Raw genomic sequence first — 25,087 nt, forward strand, 5'->3', positions numbered from 1 at the left:
CTTGTGATCTCTGTCTGCCAAATAAATAAATAAAATCTTCAAAAAAAAAAAAAGATTGTGTTAAGCCATTAATTCTGTCTCCTCTGGAATAGAGGCACCAATGAAGAAGCAAAATGTATCTTGTTTTCCCATGAGTGGTCTCTACATCTTGATGACAAAACCCTAAATAGCATTTCTTGGTGCTTCACAGGACCAAGAGGGAAAACCCAAAAGAGCCATTGTCCATGACAATGAAGATGGCACATACGCCGTCACCTACATCCCTGACAAGACTGGACGCTACATGATTGGGGTCACCTACGGGGGGGACGACATCCCATTGTCTCCCTACCGCATCCGGGCCACACAGACGGGAGATGCCAGCAAGTGCCTGGCCACGGGTGAGTGTGGGCTTTGGAGTCAGTAAGCCAGGGGCCAATCCTTCTCTGCCCCTCAGTGGCTGTGTGATTAGGGCAAGTTGCTTAGCCACTCTGAGCTTTGGTCAAACTTAGATGGAAGCTCTTTCTGAGAACATTTGAATTCAAGAAACTCTTCTTGGGATCAGAGACTGTTTCATGGGTTTACTGCAAAATTATATGAGGTCGGGTAGGAGAAATGTTTAGCATGGTACCAGGCACATGGAAGCTTTAAACATATTTATTATGTTACTTTTGAAGTGGGTGCTTTTGTGGAGATCTCACCTGTGGTGGTAGGTCCCACGAAAAGCTGCATATATATGCCTTTCCTTTCATGAGGAGATGGTTTAATTTTTCAAGATTTATTTGAGAGCATTTCAGGTCAGCGAAATGCATTCGAGGATCTGGGTTTTTCCTCAGCACTTCAGCCCGTGCCTACGTCTCTCAGAATGTCTCCAGAAATATTTGAACATCACACTTCCTTCAGTTTCTGAGATGTGACCGAGACCATCACGGGCCCTTCATTTCTAAGAACAGCTCTTGTTACCCTGACGCTGTTCCAGCAGATTTCAAAACATGAATCCCCATCTCTGAAGTGAAACAGATTGGCTTCTCTTTGAATTCAGCGTAGGTCCAACCTGGATGGACCTGTTTCTCTCATATCTTAGCTTGTTCTGAACGGAGGAAGAATTTCTGGCTTTCAGAGCAAGTTGTAAACTGCTCAGCTTGGCGAGTTGGGGCTCAAACGCTGGGAAATTTTGAACCACTGGCCAATCCAATCCACCACCTCCTAGGTCTGTGCTATCTGCCAGGAACGACTGGATTGCCTTGACTAACCTGGGGCATGATAATACTGGGTGGGGACTGACTCCTTCCTCTCCAGGCTCTGTTCTGTCCCTTGCTGGGGCAGAATCCTGAACAGGATACTCGCTCATCCTGGGGGCTCCGAGAGGCCACTGTTCTCTGTCGTTCAGACTGGCCCCAGGCTCCCTTCTACTATTCCCGCTCTGAACAATATGTTTTTAGCATTCGCTGTTGCTTCTACACCCCTTGCTTGCCTTTTTTTTTTTTTTGGCAGCATGCTTTTTGGTTCACTCATCTGCACTCCCTGATGTGGAAGCTGTGTAAAGAGTGCCCCCAGTCAGACAGAGAGAGACTGGTCGTGGTTTGGGGGCAGAGGTGGAAAGTGTCCTCTAGCCAGCCACGCCTGTGCTTCAGAATCAGCCATTCCCCTTTTCTTGCCCCCATCAGTGTGGCAGTGCTGAGATACAAAGTCATAGAACTTTCTTTATAGAAATGAGCTATGGGACACTTCTCTAAAGCACGGCTGACTCTTTTTTCTATAACTGAGTGTTCCCACAGCACATTGAGCCGTCGTTGTTGGTGCCTGGCCTGCAAACGTCTGCCTGTTCATAATGAACAGCCGACAGCAGAGACCGTGTGTGGTTCAATGTTGTGTGTACCTGGCCCTCAAGGAAGTGCCCATTGTACGTCTGCTTGCGGAAGTTGACCATCCCCTCTGACCCCTGAATGCCAGCAAGCTGGGTCTGACATCGGTTGACACTCCCAGCTTGTCTCTTAAGTACTAGAGCGCCCCCCACTCCCACGGGGAGCAGCCCCTTCCTCCGACCCCCAGGGGTCTCCAGGACCACCCTGTGTGTGGTGGCCGTCGAAGATCTGGCATGGACAGATGCGGACTCTGCACCAATGCGTGATTTGTTCTGGGGTCCCCAGGACCACCCTGTGTGTGGTGGCCGTCGAAGATCTGGCATGGACAGATGCGGACTCTGCACCAATGCGTGCTTTGTTCTGGGGTCCCCAGGGCAGCTCTCTGTGGCTGGAGCTTCTAGTCTTTTCTCCGGAACTGTTCTCTAGGTCCTGGAATTGCCTCCACCGTGAAAACTGGCGAGGAAGTGGGCTTTGTGGTGGATGCCAAGACTGCTGGGAAAGGGAAGGTGACCTGCACGGTTCTGACCCCCGATGGCACTGAGGCTGAGGCCGACGTCATTGAGAATGAGGATGGCACCTACGACATCTTTTACACAGCCGCCAAGCCAGGCACCTACGTCATCTACGTGCGCTTTGGCGGCGTTGATATCCCCAACAGCCCCTTCACTGTCATGGTAAGCCACATTCCTTCCCTAGAGCGCCCTGGTCTGACAGAAAAGCTAACAGCTGCCCTCTGTTAAATCCTGGCTAGAACATCCCCTTCCACTTTTTTTTCTTTAAAAATTTTTTCCTCAGCAGTCATGACCTTGTTGAGTCCTAGAGTAATCTCTAGAAATCCGGAAGCTCTTGGCTGTTAGAGTTTTTAAGGAATCTTATTGGCCATCGAAGTATCCATCAGGCTAAGGGTCTTGGGCAATGTCCTGGCCAAAGCCCAGTTCAGAAAGATATACTCGGACAAAAAAAAAAAAAAAAAAAAAAGAAAATGCGTGTAAGTAAGACAGCACAATTTTTTATTCTGCTAGCTTTTCCTCCTCCCTCATCTCCACGGCCTGGAGGAGAGAGGTTCCTGATGCCGTTATGTCTGGAGACTTGACCCATATCCCAGGACACAAAGTGCCTCCAGTTTTGTTTGGGAAAGACAGAGATTTTGCATAGACCTAGGAAATAGGAACATCTAGAAGAAAGGGATACCATTATGGTCCAGAACGGTGAGGCTCCTTAGTTTTCAACAAGTGACTCTTGGATTCTCCTCTGATAAAGAAGGTTCTTCAGTCAGGACAAGATTAGAAACCTCATTTGATCCTTAAAGCCAAGCATCATTGGCTCTCTTGCAGATGAGGTGTGGGAACAGGGCCCAGATTGAAGTTCACGGTGCCCAGCGTGCCTGCTGTGGACAACCACTGAGGGCCCCTTACACGGTGTCCTTCGATGCCATGGGCAGCAGCCATGCTTGACCACAAAGTCCTTAGGCCTCAGTGGCCTAGCCCCATGCACAGCCTGTGGAGTCCCTTCGGATGATTTCACTTCATGCAGCAACAGAGAAGGGACCCTGTTCCAAACAGAAGCCTGTGCCTTGCCTCCTTCCAAGCAGTCTTTCATTTGTTGTAGCTTTTTTCCCTTTCCATAGATTTTTGTTTATCTGTAAACATCCTGGCAGAGATCCAGAGGCTCTTTTTTGTCTCAAGGATGTAAGTGCCTCTCAACTTTGACACTTCATTTGGGAGTGTTCTCCTTTGAAGGCAGAAAGAAATGCAGCTAGAGAGTTTCTGTCATTCTTACTTCCCAAGAAGGGTGTAATTTTAAGAATCTGTTTTGGGTTTTATGGGGTTGATTGGAACAGGGCAGCATGGAGGAGCGGCCCCCGGGCAGAGGTCATGGCTTTGCAGGTGCAACGAGCTAGGATGGGTGAGGCGGGTCTGAGTGAGAAAGTCAGTGTGGAAATACCAAGGGCCATTTTAGCTGCTGAGTCAGGGACCTGAAGTGGGGGCCACCAGATTCAGTGGGAATAAATGTCCCCTCAGCTGGGAGGTCACCTCTAGTACCTGGTTTGGGCCTTTTTTGGTTTGGGTCTTCCATGCCAAGCTCTCTCTAGCCTTATCCAGGTGGACTTTCTCTACATGTGGATTCCCTGCCTCCCTCTACAGACTTGTGGCCAGAAGGACACAAGCACCCAGTACTGCCTTAAGAGCTCTTGTCTCAAGGAGCCCCAGCAGTCTGGTTCAGTTAAATAGATCACACAGCCATGGGTCTAGTGGTGTTTCTGCTCATCTCGTCCCCACTGAGAAGTCCTGGGTCAAAGGCCATAGAGTGGCCATTGAAAGATCTGTGACTAGTGTGTCCCTGCATAGCTCCACTGTGAGAGAGAGGTGGGGGTAGGGCTGTTCCAAATGGTGGTGCTCTCTTTCTGCAGATGCTGAAGTACACAAAGAGGAGTGAAGCAGGCATGTTGGCCTTCCTCCCAGCGAGAGGGCCTTTCAGTTCTTACTGTTGATGATGGGAGAAGAGAGGGATCCCTCCCTTACCGGGTTGATGGGATCAGGAATGTGAAGTCTGTGGTTTAAAAAAAAAAATGAATTTATAAAGACTTTTAAAACATAAATACCTTGGGCACTTACCAAGTAACAGGAGACCTCTTTCCCAGTTCTGTGCCGCAGAAGGGACTGGTGTTCCCTTTTCGCTGTTGGCACAACAAAGCCATCAGCTTTGTACACGGGGCGGCTCCTACCCAGTGCTTTACAACTCGTCTCGGTCCCTCCGAGTGTCAGAGGTACCCTTCCCCTTTCATTCATCAGACTTCGTAGCTTTTTCAAGTACAGGTTTGCATAGTTAGCAGACTCCCTGGCAGGTGTTTTAGGTACCTCCAAGTTCTCAGGACCACAAGCAGCCCGGGTAAAGAACCCTGCACGTATCACTACAGACTCTCCAGCTAGCATTTCTTTGGGCCAGCTTCCTAGAAGTGGGGTCATGGGTTTCAAGGGCATGTGGATTTGACATTTGAAGGAGGGATGCCGGCTTGCTCTCCACAAGGCGAGGAAGGTTGTAGGCTCCCGCTAGAGCAAGTGGTTCCTGCTGTATGAGACAGAGCCGTTGGGGAGGAAGCAACCCTCATGTTGTAGGACCTTCTAAAGTAGCAGCGTCCCTTCCGTGTGATTCCCGACTAATCTCCATTTGCCACCAACCAGGCCACGGATGGGGAAGTCGAGGCTGTGGAGGAGGCTCCGGTAAATGCCTGTTCCCCCGGATTCAGGCCCTGGGTACACTTTTTTTTTTGTCCCCCCCTTTTTGGCATTTCTGTGTTTACTCAGCCTTCATTTCAGAAAGCTGCAGCCTGCTTCTGGGGATTGCTTAAGCCCTCTGGGTGTCCTGGTCATTGGTTTGCCCCGCCCCCACTGATCAGTCCGTCACAATGATCCCCCGCTTCCTCTGTAAAGAGACCCACCTGTGTCATCGTCTGCGCTCCACGAATCTCCAGCCGTCATGTCTGTGATCACACTCGGTGTCGTTTGTCTCTGCGGTTCGGAGAAACACAGACTGTCCTCAGCCCTCCTGCTGACTCGCACAGCCGCCCCTCGCACAGTTGGTTTCTGTTCAGGGGAGAGCCACCCGCTGCTACTTTCTGCCACTTAAAACGCACCTTCTTTTCCAGGCCACAACTAAACCTTTCCAGGTGGAGCCTCTTGGGACCCACAGACATTGCTCTCTCTCACTTTCCCATGCCCCCGTGAGCCCTGCTGGGAATTCTGCAAGCAGAACGCCTAGCGATCGTTAGCAATTGGTCAGCATGACTTCTCCAGTACCCCAGGCTCTGCTTCGGCCCCAGGGTGTTAGACAGAGGCCATCCCACATGGACGGCAGCCACATCCCCAGATCCCGGCTACACTGGCTTGCAGGATTCCCAGCTCTCTGCCCTCTGTTGCTTCATCAGCCCACACCATGGTCCGCTCTACCCAGTGACGACTGCTTCCTGTTTTTAGGTGACCGAAGAGGCCTATGTCCCCGTGAGTGACATGAACGGCCTGGGGTTCAAGCCTTTCGACTTGGTCATTCCGTTTGCGGTCAGGAAAGGGGAAATTACTGGTAAGCACAGTCACGAAAGCCACCTTGTTCTCCCTAGATTGCATTAGCTTTCCAGAATGTTGCCCGGGAGGTGGTCCCACCTGTCCCCGATACCTGCCATCCTGAACCCAGCATCCCTGTTTCTTGCTGTAGGGGATTGGTCCGTGAGCCCCGAGACGGCAGAATGTTCACTGTATATATGTGTGTCTCTGAAGGGGCTGCTTCGTTTAGGACTTGCATCACATCCTAGAGAAGGCCAGGCACTCTCTCCAGGTTACGAACCACTGTATTTAGATACCTCTCGACTGTCAGGTTCCTGTCCCACCTTTCTTCCTGCCTTGTCTTATGCGCACACCTTTCCAGAGGTGACATTCCTACGATGTCTCTTGTACAAGCCTACCTTTCTCTCCCAGCCTCCTTTTAATGCCCATTTCTCTTTGAGCTGACTCTGCTACTTGGCTCGTGGTCTTTTCTAGTCTAGTTTGAGCTGCTCACTTGCAAGTACAAAGGTAGAAAACCCTTTACTGGAGTTGCCTGCTGCATTTTGTGGAAGGAAAAGGGAACAAAATAGAGGTAGACATGTCTCTGTTTTCCTGTTGTCCTTGTCCTGTCTTGGATGCTTTAGGCAGCAGGGAGTGCCCTCTGATCTGAAGGCCACCTGTGCCTTTGCACTGAGCTTCTCCGGGGGAAGTGCCTGGGGTGCTCATTGCCCTGTCTGCCCGTTCTCCCGCAGGAGAGGTCCACATGCCTTCCGGGAAGACGGCCACACCTGAGATTGTGGACAACAAGGATGGCACAGTCACGGTCCGATACGCCCCCACTGAGGTCGGGCTGCATGAAATGCACATCAAATATATGGGCAGCCACATCCCTGGTGAGTCGGGCTCTGCACCTGGGCAGCATGCTCACAGGACGGCATGACTTGGGCCTTGGTATCTGGGAGGTTTGCAGAGACGTGTAGTTAGCTGCTACATGGGAAATAATTCTCAGTGGCAGGATCAGGAATGCAGTGTGGGAGTCGCTATGAAACCAAATAGCCTGTGACCCCAGCAGATCCAGCTACTTTTCCAGAAGGGACAACACAGCCTAGCATCCTGGGTCACAGTTCACGCCCTTAGGTCCATGATTGTTTGTCTTTGTCACTGTGCCGAGCGTGGTCAGAGAGTATGCTGGGAGAAGAATGTGAGGCTCCCGGAGGGACTTTCCAGCCTGGCCTGCAGAGCCTGGTGTGGTGTGGGGTTTTGGGGCGGAAGGAGAGGACAAGCTGCCTTATGTTCACACTGACCTTGACAAGGAAACTCAGCTCAGATATCATGTCCATCAACCAACACAGTGTTATTCTTGTTCTTCTTTTTCTTTTTTTTTAAATGTTCAAATAGTTTTGTTTTTTAATTTAATATTTTGAGGCAACATATCCACATGGTTTAAAAAATGGTACGGGGAAAGGTTTCCTTCCTGCCTGTATCACCCACCTGACCTCTCCTTGAACTTGACTGCTGTTAACTTTTTACATTGGACTTCAGAATATTTTTAAGACCCTACAGACAAATGAGAAATATGGATTCTTAAGCCCTTTCCCATTCGTGCATTAATAGCAAAGTCTGCACATCATTTTGAGCTCGTCCTTTTCCATCTGACAGTGTATCTGGGAGAGCTTTATGCTCCGAATGATAGAGCATGTTTGTGGTGTCGCACCGTTGGGGTGAGCATGGTATATTCCACCATTACCCTCACTGGAGGATTTGAAGGTCTCCCCTGCCTTTTGCTGTCATTAGGCAGCAGTGAATAGCCTTTGTATCCATCATTTCACACTCACAAAGGTACAGCTGTGAGGTTTAATTCCCAAGGCACGTATTGTGGCCACAGAGATAACTGTCATTTTTAAGAATTAATTATTTTTATTAACATATAATGTATTATTTGCCCCAGGGGTGCAGGTCTGTGAATCATCAGGCTTACACACTTCACAGCACTCATCATAGCGCATACCCTCCCCAATGTCCATAACCCAACCACCCTCTCCACACCCCCCACCCCCCAGCAACCCTCAGCTTGTTCTGTGAGACTGAGAGTGAGACAACTGTCATTTTGATAGATCTTGACAAATTGTCAAGACAAATCTTGACAATTGCCTCCCCTCATCCACACATGCACCAGCAAGGTAGATGAGCACCTGCTTTCTACCAGGTTTTGGATCTTTGCCAGACCATTCAGAAAAACAGTATCTCTGTGTTTCTTTGTATGTCTCTTGCAAATGAGCCTGAGCAACTTTCTATATGTCTAAGTACCGTTTGTATTTCTTTCTCTGTGAACTGAGCGCTTGTTTCCTTGGCCAGGTTTTTCTCTTGGGTGATTGGCTTTTGTCATATCACTTTCTGAGAGCAAATTAAATACTGGAGAGATTAGTCCTTTGTGATACAAGTCGCAAATAGTTCTCCAGTTTGATGTTTGCTGTAGTTCATACATACATGTGTGCATAATATTTATTTAAAGCAAAAATATGTTATCTGCTTGTATCTAAATATTCTAAAGATGCAGATAAAGAGAAAGTAAAAAATGCCTTTCTCTTTCCCTTTTACTACCACTGCTGAGGTGTTAGTCTTTTCAGATGTTTCTCTCTGTGCCTACAAAACATGCATAGAATTTTGCTGGGTTTTTTCCTTCAAAGAAATGAGATAATGGTATTAATATTATATAGCAGCTTGTCTTTTTAACATGACACGTTATGAATAATCTCTCAAGTTAATACACACAGATCTCCCTCTTTTCTTTTCTTTTTTTTTTTTTTTGTAAGAGAGTGCGTGTGCCTGCATGTGGGCAGGCAAAGGGGGGGGAGGGGCAGAAGGCTAGGGAGAGAGGGAATCTCAAGCAAGCTCCACGCTCAACATGGAGACAGACACAGGGCTGAATCTCAGGGCATCTCCCAGCCCTGAAATTATGCCCTGAGCCGAAATCAAGAATCAGACACTTTGAGCCACCCAGGCTCCCCTTCATTCATTATTTTTAACGACCTGCCAGTAGACCCATGTTTACTTAACTGGCCCCCTGTTGTTGGACACTGGAGTCTTTTCCTAACTTGGATCTGAGCACTGTGGAAGTGGAAGTCCTTGCACAGGGCTGGGTCTGAGGTGTGGGATAGATTACTAGGGCCCTCATAGGGCCTTACATTTTGAAAGGGGCAGCAAATGGCCTTCCCAAAAGACTTCTCCAGTTGTGTTCCATCCAGTAGTGAGTCATTTCTTCACATGGTCAGCTGTTTCTTCCCTTATTCATCAACCTTTGGGATTATTTTTCTTGCGCACTATGAGTAGACCCTTTGGGTATTCCAGCATGGTCAGCTGTCCTGGAGTCTCCTTTGGATTTCTGCCCCTGTGTGGGAGACCCCGCCCTTGCCTGCTGTTAAAGGGAATGTTAAGACACTGGGTGTCCTTGGGGCGCCTGGGTGGCTCAGTGGATTAACGCCTCTGCCTTCGGCTCAGGTCATGGTTCCAGGGTCCTGGGATGGAGCCCTGCTTCCCCTCTCTCTCTCTGCCTGCCTCTCTGCCTACTTGTGATCTCTGTCTGTCAAATAAATAAACAAAATCTTAAAAAAAAAAAAAAAAAAAGACACTGGATATCCAAGGGATGCATGCTCCCCTCAATGAGTCCCCCTCGATCTTGTGATCTTGTGTTCTTTGCCAACTCAGAAAGCCCGCTCCAGTTCTATGTGAACTACCCGAACAGCGGGAGCGTCTCTGCATACGGTCCAGGCCTGGTGTATGGAGTGGCCAACAAAACCGCCACCTTCACCATCGTCACCGAGGATGCAGGAGAAGGTACTGTGTGGTCCCTGTGGGTTTTGCGCTTCCGGCCATCTGTTTGGAGAGTCGAGTGGACACAGTTCCGGGACAGCTTTAAAAATTAGACTGCTGAGGGGTAGCATTTGTCTTGTCCTTTCTTCTCCGTCTCTTCTGTAGAGCTGCTCTGTCTTCACCCAAGGCAGAACTTTTGAGGTCCTTTGTGTTCTGATGGAAATCCGTTTGATGCTGTGAAATGTTTTTACAGGACTTGCCTGAAATTTAAGCATGTTTTTTGGTAGATGATGTTCTTCTTTTGTTCTTTTTTGCATGTGTACATGTATCTAGAAGACTGCCTGAGTTACTGCCCATTCCAGATACAGCTCCATGCCTGTGCCCCTTGTCACCATGGAGACTTCTCAGTTTGTGGTCCTTTTTTGAAGATTTTCTTTTTAAGTAATCACACCCAACACAGGGCTCAAAATCAAAACCCCAGGATCGAGAGTCGCATGCTCTGCTGACTGAGCCAGTCGGGTGCCCCTAAATGTGTGGTCCTTACTGGATTTTCATGATGGCACCTGGTGCCCCACCAGCAGGAACAGCCTATGTGTGGCTCCCCTATATGTGTGGCTCGTGTGCTGGACGCCTTTCACGTCCCATGTATCCCGAAGAATAGAGAGATCTTGAAGGTCACTTATAGTGAATATTTCAGCTGGTGAAATGTCTTTCCAGTGGGCGGATTTGGCATGTCATTTGCTTTGCTCTGACATGCCCCTTGGTGGCCCACGTGGCGTGCATCAGCCTCTTGTTCCCAGCATTGGGACCACCCTGGATGAGTTGTGATCTCTGTTGAAACAGGGGAACACACTCTCTCTAAGGGCTCGCCCTCCTCCCTCCCATCTGCAGGTGGCCTAGACTTGGCTATCGAGGGACCCTCCAAGGCTGAAATCAGCTGCATTGACAACAAAGATGGGACATGCACCGTGACCTATCTGCCCACCCTGCCAGGGGACTACAGCATTCTGGTCAAGTACAATGACAAGCACATCCCTGGCAGCCCATTCACAGCCAAGATCACAGGTATGATTACCTGGCTCGTTTGGGGGGTAGGCAGGTGGGAGAGGCTGCCTACGGGGAGGTGTGGCTGCCTGGACAGCCACATCAGACCCCATCAGACCTGCGGCAGCAGGCTAGGCATCTAAGTGTAGGTTCTACTTCCAGACTCCTTGGGAAGGAATTGGGGTGCAAAGTCAACTTCGGGCTGGCCCAGTTCCTCCAGTAGCCTGTAATCCAAGGGAAAGCTTACAGTACCCTTCAGACGGCCCTTGTTTGGTGCTAGTCGGGCCATAGCATGCCAGTAGCAGGCCCTCAGAGGCATTCACATACTCCATGATTCACGTAAATACGTGAACTCGAAGATACCCTTCAGCATCACTACTGGATAGATTTCCTTTCCGTTTTTTGGATGGAAAAACTGACACAGGGTGAGATAGTGACTTAGCCAAATTGATAACGTGGGTATTCGGGGACTCAGACCCGGGTTATCTGATTCAAAGCCCACACTCCCAGTGTCTGTTGCGCTGGCTGTGTTCATATCATGCTGTCAGGAGGTTATAAAGGAGATAAGAAAGGCAAGGTTCTTGACCCTGAGGTGTTCAGGGCAGTCACCAGTCCCACATGGAGCATGAGGTACTTGTGCCTGAGGAATGTCCAAGGCAGGAGGTGACACGTGCCTCCTGCTGGCAAAGACGCCTTTAGAAAGTGGCCCGTGAAGCCTCGAGTTGCCTGCCAGTTCCCAGACACCATCAGCCAGCACTCATCATTGGTTAGGTCTGCTCATGGTCCCAGACGGGCTTTTTCACTGAACTCCGAGTAACTCATTCTCCGTGCTCCTGTGTAAACAGTGTGTGGCTGGGGAGACCACACGTAACCCAAGCCGCACGGTGGGGGGGGCTGTTTCCCAGACGACAGCAGACGCTGCTCTCAGGTGAAGCTGGGCTCTGCCGCGGACTTCCTGCTCGACATCAGCGAGACAGACCTGAGCACCCTGACGGCCAGCATTAAGGCACCATCCGGCCGCGACGAGCCCTGTCTCCTCAAGAGGCTGCCCAACAACCACATCGGTGAGCCCAGGCTGCCTTCCTGGCTGCGGCTGGGGCTGGGGCTGGGGAAGGGGATCGAGGGGGATGGGCTTTCCTCCAGTCCCAACCTGGGGACCTGATAGCACATGAGAGCATGCAGCTGGGTCGCACATGCTAAGAGTCCGCGTGCGTTTCTGCATTGAGCTGTTGACCATCCTCTTGGACACTCTGGGCTGCTGGAGAGTCAGGAGGGAAGTCCATTTTCATTCCTGCATGTGTGTCTCCCTCCCGCTTCCTCTTTTTCGTCCTGTCTCTGGACCTTACCAACCCCAGTCTATGCTCCTGTGCAGGCATCTCCTTCATCCCCCGGGAGGTGGGCGAGCACCTGGTCAGCATCAAGAAGAACGGCAACCATGTGGCCAACAGCCCCGTGTCCATCATGGTGGTCCAGTCCGAGATCGGTGATGCACGCAGAGCCAAAGTCTATGGCCGTGGCCTGTCGGAAGGCCGGACTTTCGAGATGTCTGAATTCATCGTGGACACAAGGGATGCAGGTGTGTGGAGACGTCCCTGGGGAAAGGCTTGCGGGAACAGTCTTCTTTTTGCTCGGGCTGCTTGTCTTTTCATCCTACCACCTCCCCTTTCTCTCTGAGCATCCTTCAAGCTGTAGGTCTTGTACCTGCATCAGCATTTAGGGCCCACAATTCCCAGTGAACTGGGTATTATCTGTATTTCTAGAGGAAGAAACTGAGGCTTTACAGAAGTGAACAGCCTGTCTGCTCCTGGCATCTGAAGCCAGAGCCAAAACAAGTCACAGATCTGTCATGATGGGTACTCCCACCCTCCAGCCGCTTTCCAGGACCTCCTGGGATCATCCCAAGCAGAGGAGGTTGGCCAACTGGCCAAGATCGTGTCAGCTGAGCTGTGCTTTCATGGAAGTGTGGACTCTCTTCCTGTTTGCTCTTTAAAATGGCTTGAATTGGATCGGGCCTCTTCACACTATGCCATGTGGCCATATATATCTTCATTGTCTGCCTTCTTGCGTCATGGCCATTTTGGTGGCTTTTGGACAAAGTGACAGTCTCAGGGGAGAGAGCTCGAGAATTTCTGGTCCTGGTGGGCCGATGCTCCCTCTTGATTCTTCAGGTTGTTAAACCTTTGGATCTGCTCCCTTAGAGGTTCCCCGGCTACATGGAGACACCTGGACGCAGTTTGAACATTCACATTTTCAGACCTGGAGCTGGTGATGAATACATGCCATTCTTGGAGGCGTGTGGTCAGAGCATCTTCCCCAGCGGGTTCTGTAGGACAGGGGCTCCATGGGATGTTAATACATACCCTTGACAGGAGCTGTGGTCAAAGCCACGCTCAGAGGTTTTTTGCTATGGGATTTCACGTGCTCCCCTGCCTGAGGCTCTCTGATTGGGGCTGCCTGCCCTTTCTTTTTTTTTTTTTAATAAAGATTTTATTTATTCATTTGACACAGAGAGATCACAAGTAGGCAGAGAGGCAGGCAGAGAGAGAGAGAGGAGGAAGCAGGCTCCCCGCGGAGCAGAGAACCCGATGCGGGACTCGATCCCAGGACCCTGAGATCATGACCTGAGCCGAAGGCAGCGGCCCAACCCACTGAGCCACCCAGGCGCCCTGCCTGCCCTTTCTATCATAACAGCTTGTATTTCCGTTCCTTCTGCCTGCGTCGAGCTCCCCCTCCCCAGTGAGTTGTGGTGCCATCAGCCCCGGGCTACCGTGTTGCAGGTTACGGTGGCATATCCCTGGCAGTGGAAGGCCCCAGCAAAGTGGACATCCAGACAGAGGACCTGGAAGATGGCACTTGCAAGGTCTCCTACTTCCCCACTGTGCCCGGCGTTTACATTGTCTCCACCAAGTTCGCGGATGAGCACGTACCTGGTGCGTCTGGCCCCCTCTGCCCTCCCTGTGTGGCGCTTGGGTTTTCTGTCAGTGCCGTGCCTCAGCCTCCGGGCCGCTCACCAGGGCCTTCTCGGCTTTCGCAGGGAGCCCGTTCACCGTGAAGATCAGCGGGGAGGGGAGAGTCAAGGAGAGCATCACTCGGACCAGTCGGGCCCCGTCTGTGGCCACTGTTGGGAGCATCTGTGACCTGAACCTGAAAATCCCAGGTGAGCCTGAGGAATGCGGGGGTCAGGGCGGGGAGCACCCCTGGGAGCCACGTCTGGGCATGGCCTGGGACGTACTAAGTGCTCTGTGGGTGACTATTTGTAAGTAAGCAAGCAGTGTATTTGTTTGTATTTTTCATACTGTTTTCACCGAGTCCCATCCAAGGAAAAAAAAATCACTATTCCCTTTTTCTTCTTCCAAATGAAATTTTTTTTTATTGTGTCGCATGGCGGGGAGACAGATAGGCTTTTTAGGTTTGAATTTACTATCCGTTGAATATAGAGTCATGTCAGTGAGAGAATTGGCCCTGTCCATGCCAATAGTTGGAAGTATTTCAGAGGTGTCAGCCCAATGGCATCCTTCTAATATTCGATGCATTTCTTCCATCCCTACAGTGAGAGCGGAGACTGGGTGGGTGGGCCACATCCGGCCTTTTCGTCGTGAATGGTGTAAATGGACACTTCAGTCTGTCTGAATATGGCCCAGGTTCCTTCTGTAAAGAGCCGTCTCTGGGGTGCCTGGGTGGCTCAGTCAGTTAAGCATCTGCCGTCGACTCAGGTCATGATCCCAGAGTCCTGGGGAGGACTCAGCAGGGAGTCTGTTGCTCCTACTCCCTCTGCCCCTTTGCCTGCTTGTGCACACTCTCTCCCTCTCTTTCCCTCAAATAAATAAAAAGAGCCATCACAGTGAATGCAGGTGTAAGGGTCCTGTGCCCACAAGTGGGCACAGGCTGTGTTGTGGCACAGATCCATGTGGACAGAAAATGGAAACAGTCTTCGGATCACGCTCAGGTTGTGATTTGGAGAAGGGGCTGCTTCTCCTCCACCGCTCTTCCCCTCTTTCCCAACATGCCCCCCTTCTACCTACTCTGCCTCCCCCATGGTCCTCAGTGGCGTCTTCCTATGTGGCTGCACCGCTGGCCACCTGAGAATGCGGGGAAAGCCTCCTTACTGCAGCATCCATACGGAATCACTTATTAAAAATAGCTGATGCATTGTGATCGTGAAAAGTTCAGGTGTTCCATCCCCGGGAAAGGAAGTGTCATTGCATCTCTGATCAGCCAGGAGGGTTGTGGCTCACATGTGAGGCACAGAGCTGGACCGCAGTTGCCTCCAGCTTCCTGGACATGTGGGGTCCCTTTCCAGTCGCACCTGTGCACTTCTCACACACTGGAGTCTGGTCATCTATTGATACTCCCACATCATCTTTTTTTTTTTTAAGAATTTTATCCACTTACTTATTAGAGAGCAAGCAAGCAGGGGGAAGGAGTGGAGGGAGAGGGACAAGCAGACTCCACACTGAGCGTGGAGCCCGACACAGGGCTTGAACTCATCACCCTGAAATCATGACCTGAGCCCGAATCAAGAGGTGGACGCTTGACCAAGTGAGCCATGCAGACGCCCCTCCACATCATATTTTTAGTGACGACGTAAGATTCCTTTCCATGTCCTGATGTACTGTCCTTCCTTACGTAGTCTCAGCACACGCACACTCATTTCCATCCCCGGATTCCGACAGCTGGGGCTCTGTAAAGCGCTCCGCTGTGTGCTCAGTCCGTCAGCACGTCGGACGGTTGCCCCGGCTGCTGTGCCGGATGGCGCGGCTGCTGTGATTTGAATGCTCCCCCACCCTGGCAGACAGACCGCCCTCGTGATAAAGGATCCGTGCCCATCTCTCCATTTCCCCACCAGCCCTGGGCAGTGTTTCCTTCTCATTTTGACCAATCCAGTGGAAAAATACAGATCTGGTTTTCAGTTCCATTTCTCGGGTCCCTAGTGACATGGACTGTGTTTTTGTCTGCTTTACATTCCTCATTTTGCAAGTTCTCTGTTTCCGGAGGAACTAGCAGGTCAGTTACTTTTTCCCTAAGGTCTCCCTGGCTCTTGGCTCCTCTTTTCTCTGATCAGGTCCTTCTCAGTGCCAGCTGACTCTGGGTGAGACTCGCTTCCCCCTCACTACCTAAATGAGCCTCTGTCCTCGGTTAGAATGGAAGACAGCTCATCAGTTTCCAGATGTCCTCTGGTCCCAGGCCATGTAGGGCGACCCTCTCCTCAACCGCCCTTCCTTTCTCTGTCCTCAGGGCTCAAAGTCATGGCTGCTCAGCCCAGGTCGTTGTAGGGCTGGCGAGTGCAGCTTCATGTGGCTCTAGGTGATGGCATTACGTGGTCACCCAGCATGCGTGTGCCTGTCTCTACCACGTCAGTGCGAGCACGGTCACTGGCACGGCATGAGCGCCGAGGGTGTGGCAGACGCGGTCTGCATCCCGGGGTCGGTGACCAGAGGCGTCACTCTTCTGAAAGCATGGCCTCTGGTATTTGACTGGCTCAGAGCTTGGCTTATGCACGGTTTCCCTTTGTGGTTGTGACCAACGTGGGTTCACTTTTTCTCTAAATGCATTTGTCTTGTTGCCTCCAAAGAAATGCCAAGTCTTCTTGAAGGTACGGGGTGACAGTTCTTGCATTTTCTCCCCTTACCTACCCGTGGGAAAGAGCCCCAGTAAGCATGATGGGTGGGCACGTGTCACCTTTGGTTTAGGAACATCTGATCTGTTATAATGGTTTCTGTTTACCTGCTGTCACTTACCAGCTCCAGGCCCTGGTTTGAAACTGCTGTGTGGAATTAATGCCAGCTAGGAAGTCTATAAAAGTACTCGGTGGGGCAGACAGTGTCACTATCCCTACAACATTCTCTGCACTGCGTGGCTGGAGGGGCCCTGGCATCTCCGTGGTGGCCACGGCAACCCAGGGTTTGAGGGAGACAGGAGGGTAGGCATCACGCCTGAGTGGGAGGAAAGCCTGAGCACCCCATATCCCACCCTGGGCTGCCCTCTGCCCCGCCTTGCCCTCTGCTGCTTGCCCTGCATGGCCTGCTCTGCCTTGGTCCCTCGCCCTAACCCTGTTCTCTTCCTCCCCAAACTTCCGCCCCCTTTCAGAAATCGACAGCAGTGACATGTCGGCCCATGTCACCAGCCCCTCTGGCCGCATCACCGAGGCTGAGATCGTGTCCGTGGGGAAGAACTCGCACTGTGTCCGGTTTGTGCCCCAGGAGATGGGCGTTCACACAGTCAGCGTCAAGTACCGCGGCCAGCACGTGACCGGCAGCCCCTTCCAGTTCACCGTGGGGCCACTGGGAGAGGGGGGCGCCCACAAGGTCCGCGCGGGAGGCCCTGGCCTGGAGAGAGGAGAAGCAGGGGTCCCAGGTGAGCTTGTGGGCGGGCTTGTGACTTGAGAACAGGAGGAGCCTACAGGTGTGAGCACCCCACGTTCTTCACGGGTATGGGATTCTGATGGTGGTATTGAGGGGCATTCTTTCGGGTATGGGATTCTGACAGTGGTATTGAGGGGCATTCTTTAAAACAAGGCCTCTGTGGCTACACATGATTAGGAATTGCCCACTTACCCAAAGCTAATAAACAAGCTTACTGAGAGACCTATAGAGCCTGTAACTAGGTGTGTGAGCATCTAAGAGGGACGCAGGCTAAGGAAGCTCTTTGCAGACCGTCCTGCAGTGCTGACATTTGGTGGAACACACTGGAATTCTACAAAACCCATTGTGGTGGTGGTTGCTGGTGGGGAGGATCTGTAGGGACAAAACTGAGCGTTCTCATCTTTTTCTGCCTCGGTCGGGTGTGTTCAGAGATGCCTGATTTCCCACAAACTTTATGTTCTTGTGGGTGATGCTCCGAAAACATCGGTGATGCCCTTCCTTGGGGCTCTGCCTGGCCTTAAAGGAGAGAAAAGGGAGCAGATGGAACCCAGCATCGTAGGTGTGAGCTAGAAGAGAGTATGTCCCAAGCTTGGTCGCTAACCAGGTGTGTCTTTGCTTTAGCCGAATTCAGCATCTGGACCCGGGAAGCAGGTGCTGGTGGCTTGTCCATTGCTGTCGAAGGCCCTAGTAAGGCCGAGATTACGTTCGATGACCATAAAAATGGATCATGTGGTGTGTCTTACATTGCCCAGGAGCCTGGTATGTAATCACGAGCCAGCTGAGGATGTGTTCCTTGTTGGGGGATGCCTAGGCTGTAGGGAACGGAAGCCTGGCCAGCTAGCTCCAGTCAATGGAGTTATCTCCATTGTTTATCTCCAAGTATGGGTGCGTGGGAGCGCCTTCTAGAAATCCATGGCAGGAAATCAGTCGGGCCTCGGGGCAGGAAGTGTGGTTCTCTGGTACCTCTCTGCTGGCCTCTCCTTCATTGCTTCATTCAGCCCTGCCCTTCCTCTCGCTGACCAGGCTCTCTTCCCATCCTTGGTCACTGGCTCTGTGGGCTCAGGGCTCTGAGCTCCCTCAAGCAGCAGCTCTTGACCTTTTGTGAGCCGTGGACTCTCTTGGGCATCTCCTAAAGCCTACAGGGACTGTTCTCAGGATAATGTTTTAAACATATAAAATAAAATGCATTGGGTTATAAAAGAAATCAGTTACATTAAAATAGAGATATCAAAATCTTCAGGAGAATGTGTAACATAGTAACATAAGCACATTCTTCTGAATACATGAAGTCATAGGATTTGGCAATGGTCTGCTAAGGACCTTAATTTCAAAGTAGAGGTGAGAGTAAATAATACATTAAGGTATATATAAAACTGTAAAGTGACATGAAAATATCTGTGATCTTTGTTGGTGACAGAATCACGCTTCTGATGTGTGCTTTGAGTGTTTCTTACTGATTTTTTTTTTTTAAGATTTTATTTATTTATTTGACAGAGAGAAAGATCACAAGTAGGCAGGCAGAGAGAGAGTGGGAAGCAGGCTCCCTGCTGAGCAGAGAGCCCAATGCAGGGTTCCATCGCAGGACCCTGAGATCATGGCCTGAGCTGAAGGCAGAGCTTAACCTACTGAGCCACCCAGGACCCCCTCTTGTTGACCTTTCTAGTAGAAAGAAAGGAAATGCTAAATTTCAGTCTGAACTTAGTGAAAGTAAGATGCAATTTTTTTTCCCATTCACGGTCTCCTGCGTTCTATAAGCAGGACCTTAGGGAGGCCTTGGACCCAAGTTAAGACTCTTGGCCCTTGGGGTGGCTGGGTGTCTCAGTCAGTTCAGTGTCTGTCTTTGGCTCAGGTCATGATTCTGGGGTCCTGGGATCAGTTTCCCTGCTTGGCAAAGAGTCTCCTTCTCACTCTACCCCTCCCCCCACTCATGCACGTGCTTGCACACACTCTCTCTCTCAAATAAACAAATAAAATCTTAAAAAAGAAGAAGAAGAAGAAGAAGAAGAAGAAGAATATCGGCCCTTTCCCGACTAAAGGAATCCTATTGGCTCAACCTCAGCTAGGTGACCTGCCCTCAGCCAACCAACCAGCCCTGACGGTCGGGGAGGCAGAGGCTCTTGGAAGGCATTTCAGCCCTAGGAAGGAAGCCAGAGGCCGCTCTGGAACCACCTTCCCAGATTCTCTGAAATGATGGGACTTTTCTGTCCCCACAGGTAACTACGAAGTGTCTATCAAGTTCAACGATGAGCACATCCCTGAAAGTCCTTACCTGGTGCCAGTCGTCGCACCCTCGGACGACGCCCGCCGCCTCACTGTTATGAGCCTTCAGGTGAGACGCAAGGAAACATCCGTCTCATTGGCCACAGGCCGACCAGTGAAACCCTGGACTCTTGAGGCCGCTTCAATCCTCCCTTCAGTGCCAAGGGCCCCATTCCAGTGGGACCAGAGATGCTGCCAGCTGTCGAGGACCCTTCTTCCCATGGCAGAGTGAAATCCCCACCACCACCATGGTTAGGACAGGAGACAATTGGGGCAAGCGGAAACAGAGCCACAGTCAACAAAACACCTCAACATTTGGGAACAAGTTCGTTTCTTAAATACTTATTCAAGAGAAACAAAGGAGGCCTGTTAATAATCGGTTAAGGGTTAAGGAGGACTTTCCAACAGAACGAACACCAGGCCAACAGTCCAGGGACATTCTGCCGGCTACTGCAGGCTTCCTCTCCCTCCGAAAAGTCAATTGCAGTTGATTATATTATGGTGCTTTATTTATAAGGGTGCAAGGTACCACCTAAGGACTTGATCAGTATTAAATCCTTGCATGAGCCTGGGGAGTAGGTTTCTCCGGACCCCATTTTAAAGATGGAGAAACTGAGGTATAGAGAGGTTACGGCTACCAGAAACCAGCTAGCATGAGGCAGAGGGATGGTCTCTGTGGCTCCAGAACCCGTGGTCTTAACCATGGCCCCGTGAATCCCCGCCCTGGCACGGTGGCAAGCAGTTACATAGTCCAACCTGTGGGGGTGCCAGAAAGGGCAACTTTCCCCCCGTCTTCAACAGGCTGTCAAAGTCCAGGTTTCATTAGAGCCCGCAGACAGACTAATAACCGGTAGGGATGCCTTTGGGTCATTACTCAGGACACTGAAAAGCAATTAGGTATCAGAAATCAGGAGCAGCAGTTCAGTTGCAGAATCATACCAGAGTCCCCCAGTCTGATTTCTGATCAGTAGGATTTCTCAGTAGCCTTCAGCTGCCCCACCCCCACCCCCATTTTTGAAAATCCTGTATCTGAGGTTGGTGATCTCATCGACCCTAATTCCACACACTTGGTTTACATGTGAGATTCTAACCTTACCCTGAGGAGAACTAGTGCTGCTGGTTGTTCCAAAACATCAGACTGAACCCAAAGCAGACTCACCTCGGCGGATTGAAGAGGCCTCACCCAAGAGTCCTCAGGGTGCGAACGGGTCGCTGTGGTGTCGATGTTTTTCTTGTGTTTCATTTAAAGGCTTCTTAACAGAAGTTTCTTCTGTGGCCGACTTAACTAAAACCTGTGGAGGGAGATAAACCCGGCATTTGTTGAGGGCAGAGAGCTGCCTTCATGCATCTCGAAGATTTCTCTCAGATCTTCTGAGGCGTTTATCTCCCTCTTGAGGATTTAGCGGCAAGCGGATTCAGGTAACGTAAATGGTTCTGTCACCCAAAAACCTGGTTTGGAGAAATCCTGTCCAGGAGACTTTTCTGTAGTCTCCTCTCATCACCGTTAGGTCGTCAATGTTTGAACAAGTGTGCAGTGGGCTGTGCGTGTCTCTTTGTCCCATTCTGCACCCCTCCCCCCTCCCCCTGGGTCACTTGGTGCTGAGTGATATGTAAATTATTTATCGGAGATTTGCCCGCGGCCTGCATGCCAACATCTGGTGCTGATTAGGAAAAGAGAGGCATGTATTGTTTTGTCTTGCGTTTAAGACTTTTTAGAAAATTAAAGTCGGCCGGTATTTCGTAGAGGAGGGGATGGTGCGACAGAGGCAATCTGGCGATCAAAGATTCCTGAATTTCGTGCGCAGTCCTCTCTCCCCAGCCTGTGACCTCCAGTGCAGCACAGTGCAATAGAATGTTCTACAACAACGGAAACGTCTCACATCTCCTCTGTGCAACGTGGTAGCCACTGGCCACACGTGGTTGTTGAGCCCTTGAAATGTCGCTAATGTAACTGAGGAATCAGATCTTCAATTTAATTTAATTTAATTGATTTAAAGTTTTAAAAAATATATTCTTCGGTGGCTCGTGGCTACCAGCTAAGCAGTGTAGCTTTACTGCCTTATTGGTGAGACGTGGTCCTGGGACAAGCAGCCTCAGCATTGCCTGGGAGTTTACTAGACTCCTAGAACTCCAGGCTCTCCGAGCCCCCCCACCCCCCGCCCCGGCCTCTGACCTGCTGGATCAGAATCTGCATTTTAACAAGACCCCCATGTGCTTCAATCGCACCCTGCAGTATCATCGGAGGAGTGGCTGTCTGATCAACTTCACCACAAAACTGCTAACGATGTTCAGGCAGGACTGGCCAATTTTAAACTATCTTAAGCATCTAAACCTCTAATCCCCTTCTCCTGGGAGAGGCTCTAGTTTCCAGGGCTGAGTGTGGAGGGTAAAACTGAACCAGTGAAGAGTAAAAAAAAAAAAAAAAAAGTCTAGGTGCACTAGACTTCTTTCTGTTGAGGCGGCGGAGGACGGCAGAGGGTGGGGGGAGACGGGGAGTTAAGTGCAGACAACTTCTGAGTTCATATACGTACTTAACGATAAGCTGACCTTTGGGAGCCTTTCTGTGTATGGACCAGCCCCTGCGCTGAGTGCTTGGAATGCATCACTTCCTTTCATCCTGATACGGCAGCTGTCTGGCGTAGATTCGGTTATTGTGCCCATTCTGCAGATGAGAAGACTGAGACTCAAAGGTGGAACAACTTTACTTACATACCTAGGAAATGGTAGTCACCCCAGGTCCTGCTGGGGTGTATACTCCTCTGTGAGTTTATTAAAAGTTGTCTCCATTCCTACCCTTGAGATAAAAAATAGCAATGATATAAAACTGTTCATGTTGGTGAGTACAGGGTTTTGTCTGTTGCCAGGCTCCTCTTAAAAGAGGGTCCTTTCTGACTTGGAAGGCACTGGGTTTTCTGGCTGTCTGGTCTTGTTTGAGATACGGAAATTATAGTTCTGTTGGCGAGGATGTCTGAGTCTCCAAATCCGGTAACCCTCTCTCCCAGCCCAAACCGAGGTGCTAGACGACGCTGACATGGGTCTCTGCTGTCTTATATTTAAAGCTAGAAGTGTGGAAGAAGGCACCTGCTCTTCTGTTGTCAGATGTTGTATGGTTCAATATCCCGGGCCTTTTTGCACGAGAACTGTCCCATGGAGTCCCAGGTCGGGTCAGTGTGTGCCACCGAACAGGAACACCAAGGGCCATAACCTCTTTAATGTATTAAATTCCCAGGAATCGGGATTAAAAGTTAACCAGCCAGCCTCCTTTGCTATAAGGTTGAATGGGGCAAAAGGCAAGATCGATGCGAAGGTGCACAGCCCCTCAGGAGCCGTGGAGGAGTGCCACGTGTCTGAGCTGGAGCCAGGTGAGCAGGGCGGGCGGGCAGACCCCGGCATCTGTGCCTCTCTGAGGCACGTTTCTGCAGGCGTGCACCCCCATGGAGGGCTCACCAGCCGCACCGAGGCCAGCCAGCCTGCAGATCCTTTTTGCTGCTCTTGCCAGGCCCTGTTTACAAATTAGGGCATAAACATTCGCCAGGGACAGGAAGACACTTTAAGACACAGCCTTCCTTTTTCTTTTTTCCTTTTCTTTTTCTTTTTTTAAAAGATTTTATTTATATGACAGAGAGACACAGCAAAAGAGGGAACATAAGAAGGGGGAGTGGGAGAGGGAGAAGCAGGCTTCCTGCTGAACAGGGCTCCTGGACTTGATCCTAGGACCTGGGATCATGACTTGAGCTGAAGGCAGATGCTTAATCAACTGAACCACCCAGGCACTCTTTTCTTTTCTTTTTTAACAAACTGTTTTATTTTTTTTGTTTTTCAGATTCTGTTCACATTCTATTCATTGTGGGTTTTTTCTTCTTCTTTTTTTTTTTTTAAGATGTTTTTTATTTATTTGACAGACAAGAGATCACAAGTAGGCAGAGAGGCAAACAGAGAGAGAGGAGGAAGCAGGCTCCCCGCTGAGCAGAGAACCCATGCGGGGCTCGATCCCAGGACCCTGGGATCATGACCTGAGCCAGAGGTAGAGGCTTTAACCCACTGAACCACCCAGGCGCCCCTGTGGTTTTTTCCTTCTAGTTTAACAAAATCTTAACAGATTTTTATTATGTTGTTGACCTTATGACACAAGTAAGTACTCTCTGACCTCACTTTACTCTGAGGGAAAAGTTAATCGATGTTCATCTGTAAATTTCAAAGAATCTGGGACTCCAGTATGCTTATGAGTCCAAGATTTTCCTGCCTGCTCCCTTGACGTACGGAATTCTCTGACGTCTATCAACTTTAATGAGCCATTTTGCCAGTGAACATTTGTTAAGTGTGAGAGACTTGGCAGGATGGTAGGAGGAAGACATGATGCTTGCCCTCAAGCAGGAGCTCAGAGTGGGATGGGGACCTGGCTGGAAGCCTGCAGTCCCTGCGGAGGACCCCAGGTGGTCAATAATACCACAGGGGACCCAAGAATGAAATGATGAGGGAACAGGAGAGAAAAGCAAGTTTCTGCCTTGGTGAGCCCAGAGGGCTTCTCAGAGGAAGTGACATGGAATGTGGGCTCCGATACGTGAGGAATTGTAGGGCATCTGTTATGTGTCCTACGATGTGTACAGTAAGGGTAGACACCTGGAGAGGTTAGAGGAGAGCAGTTAGTCTGCATCCCAGGTGGGAGGGTTTCAAGGAGAAAGAGGTGATGGATGGATAGTCTTGGTGGCTGGTCATTGGACAGATTGCCGCCTGCTGTGATCTAAACACTGTGAAAAACCTGGCCATTGCCCTGGGGAAGCAGTTGTTAGCTTAGAGCTTAATTCAGGAGCATTAATGCTAGTTGGAACCATTTCTTTTCCCTTCAAGAGAAACTTTGTGAGAAGTGAGCTTTTCATAAAGAAAGTGTTCTTCCGGGGTGCCTGAGTGGCTCAGTCGGTTAAGCGTTCGCCTTTGGCTCAGGTCATGATCCCAGGGTCCTGAGATTAAGCCCCGCTTGGGGGGGTCCCTGCTCTGTGGGGTGCCTGCTTCTCCGTCTCCTTCTGCCCTGCCCCCCACTCATTTTCTCGTTCTCTCTCTCTGAAATAAATAAAAATATCTTTGGAAAAAAGAAAGTGTTCTCCCAAGGCAGACGCCATGTTCTCAGAGGATGAATCCTAGAATTTGAGACTTGGATGCATTTCCCAAAGGGTTGACGAGGGACACCTAAACAGGCCCATTTGGTTTTGAAATCCAACATGCCGGGTACCAGGCTTCCGGGAGAGGTGTGGTCTTACTAATGATTTAAAATGCACCGTCTCCGGCTGGACTCCCGTCCTTTTTCCTCGCCTCGTTGGGTCGTATGCACATACTCAGCCTGACCCTGGACTCTGCTCACTCTCCTAGACAAGTACGCGGTGCGCTTCATCCCTCATGAGAACGGCATCCACACGATCGACGTCAAGTTCAACGGGAGCCACGTGGTTGGAAGCCCCTTCAAAGTGCGGGTCGGGGAGCCTGGACAAGCAGGGAACCCCGCCCTGGTGTCCGCCTACGGCGCCGGGCTTGAGGGGGGCACCACAGGTAACCCATGGCCTCCGCCTCTGATCATTAGCTGAGCCTGCTCCAGGGGCTCAGCCAGCAGGAGCTCTTCAGACTTCAGGAAGCCTTCCCTGACCTCTCCCCACCCCCCCCCACACACCCCCCCCCCACGCTGGGGAAGCTGCAATGCTCAACACTTTGGAGCTCTTGATCTCTGGAATTGTTTGGGGAC

The 25,087-nt window shown here is 50.5% G+C and overlaps 1 protein-coding gene across 5 annotated transcripts in view; it reads left to right on the forward strand.

Annotated features, from left to right (window-relative positions):
* Positions 1-25,087, forward strand: part of FLNB (filamin B) — a 147,884-nt gene that overhangs the window by 114,734 nt on the left and 8,063 nt on the right. For 2 of the 5 annotated variants that reach the window (XM_032323456.1, XM_032323463.1), the window contains 16 exons: positions 191-380; positions 2,271-2,518; positions 5,027-5,098; positions 5,819-5,921; positions 6,634-6,774; positions 9,587-9,715; positions 10,583-10,756; positions 11,641-11,799; positions 12,108-12,311; positions 13,513-13,665; positions 13,770-13,892; positions 16,823-17,089; positions 17,719-17,856; positions 19,311-19,426; positions 22,586-22,718; positions 24,721-24,897. In XM_032323456.1, coding sequence (XP_032179347.1) covers positions 191-380; positions 2,271-2,518; positions 5,027-5,098; positions 5,819-5,921; positions 6,634-6,774; positions 9,587-9,715; positions 10,583-10,756; positions 11,641-11,799; positions 12,108-12,311; positions 13,513-13,665; positions 13,770-13,892; positions 16,823-17,089; positions 17,719-17,856; positions 19,311-19,426; positions 22,586-22,718; positions 24,721-24,897 — 2,527 coding nt within the window. Of the gene's footprint in view, positions 1-190; positions 381-2,270; positions 2,519-5,026; positions 5,099-5,818; positions 5,922-6,633; positions 6,775-9,586; positions 9,716-10,582; positions 10,757-11,640; positions 11,800-12,107; positions 12,312-13,512; positions 13,666-13,769; positions 13,950-15,040; positions 15,136-16,822; positions 17,090-17,718; positions 17,857-19,310; positions 19,427-22,585; positions 22,719-24,720; positions 24,898-25,087 lie in introns of those variants that run through there. The other 3 variants (XM_032323471.1, XM_032323480.1, XM_032323489.1) reach the window with 3 other exon arrangements.

This window comes from Mustela erminea, chromosome 1 (genome assembly GCF_009829155.1).
Source record: "Mustela erminea isolate mMusErm1 chromosome 1, mMusErm1.Pri, whole genome shotgun sequence".
NCBI lineage: Eukaryota > Metazoa > Chordata > Mammalia > Carnivora > Mustelidae > Mustela > Mustela erminea.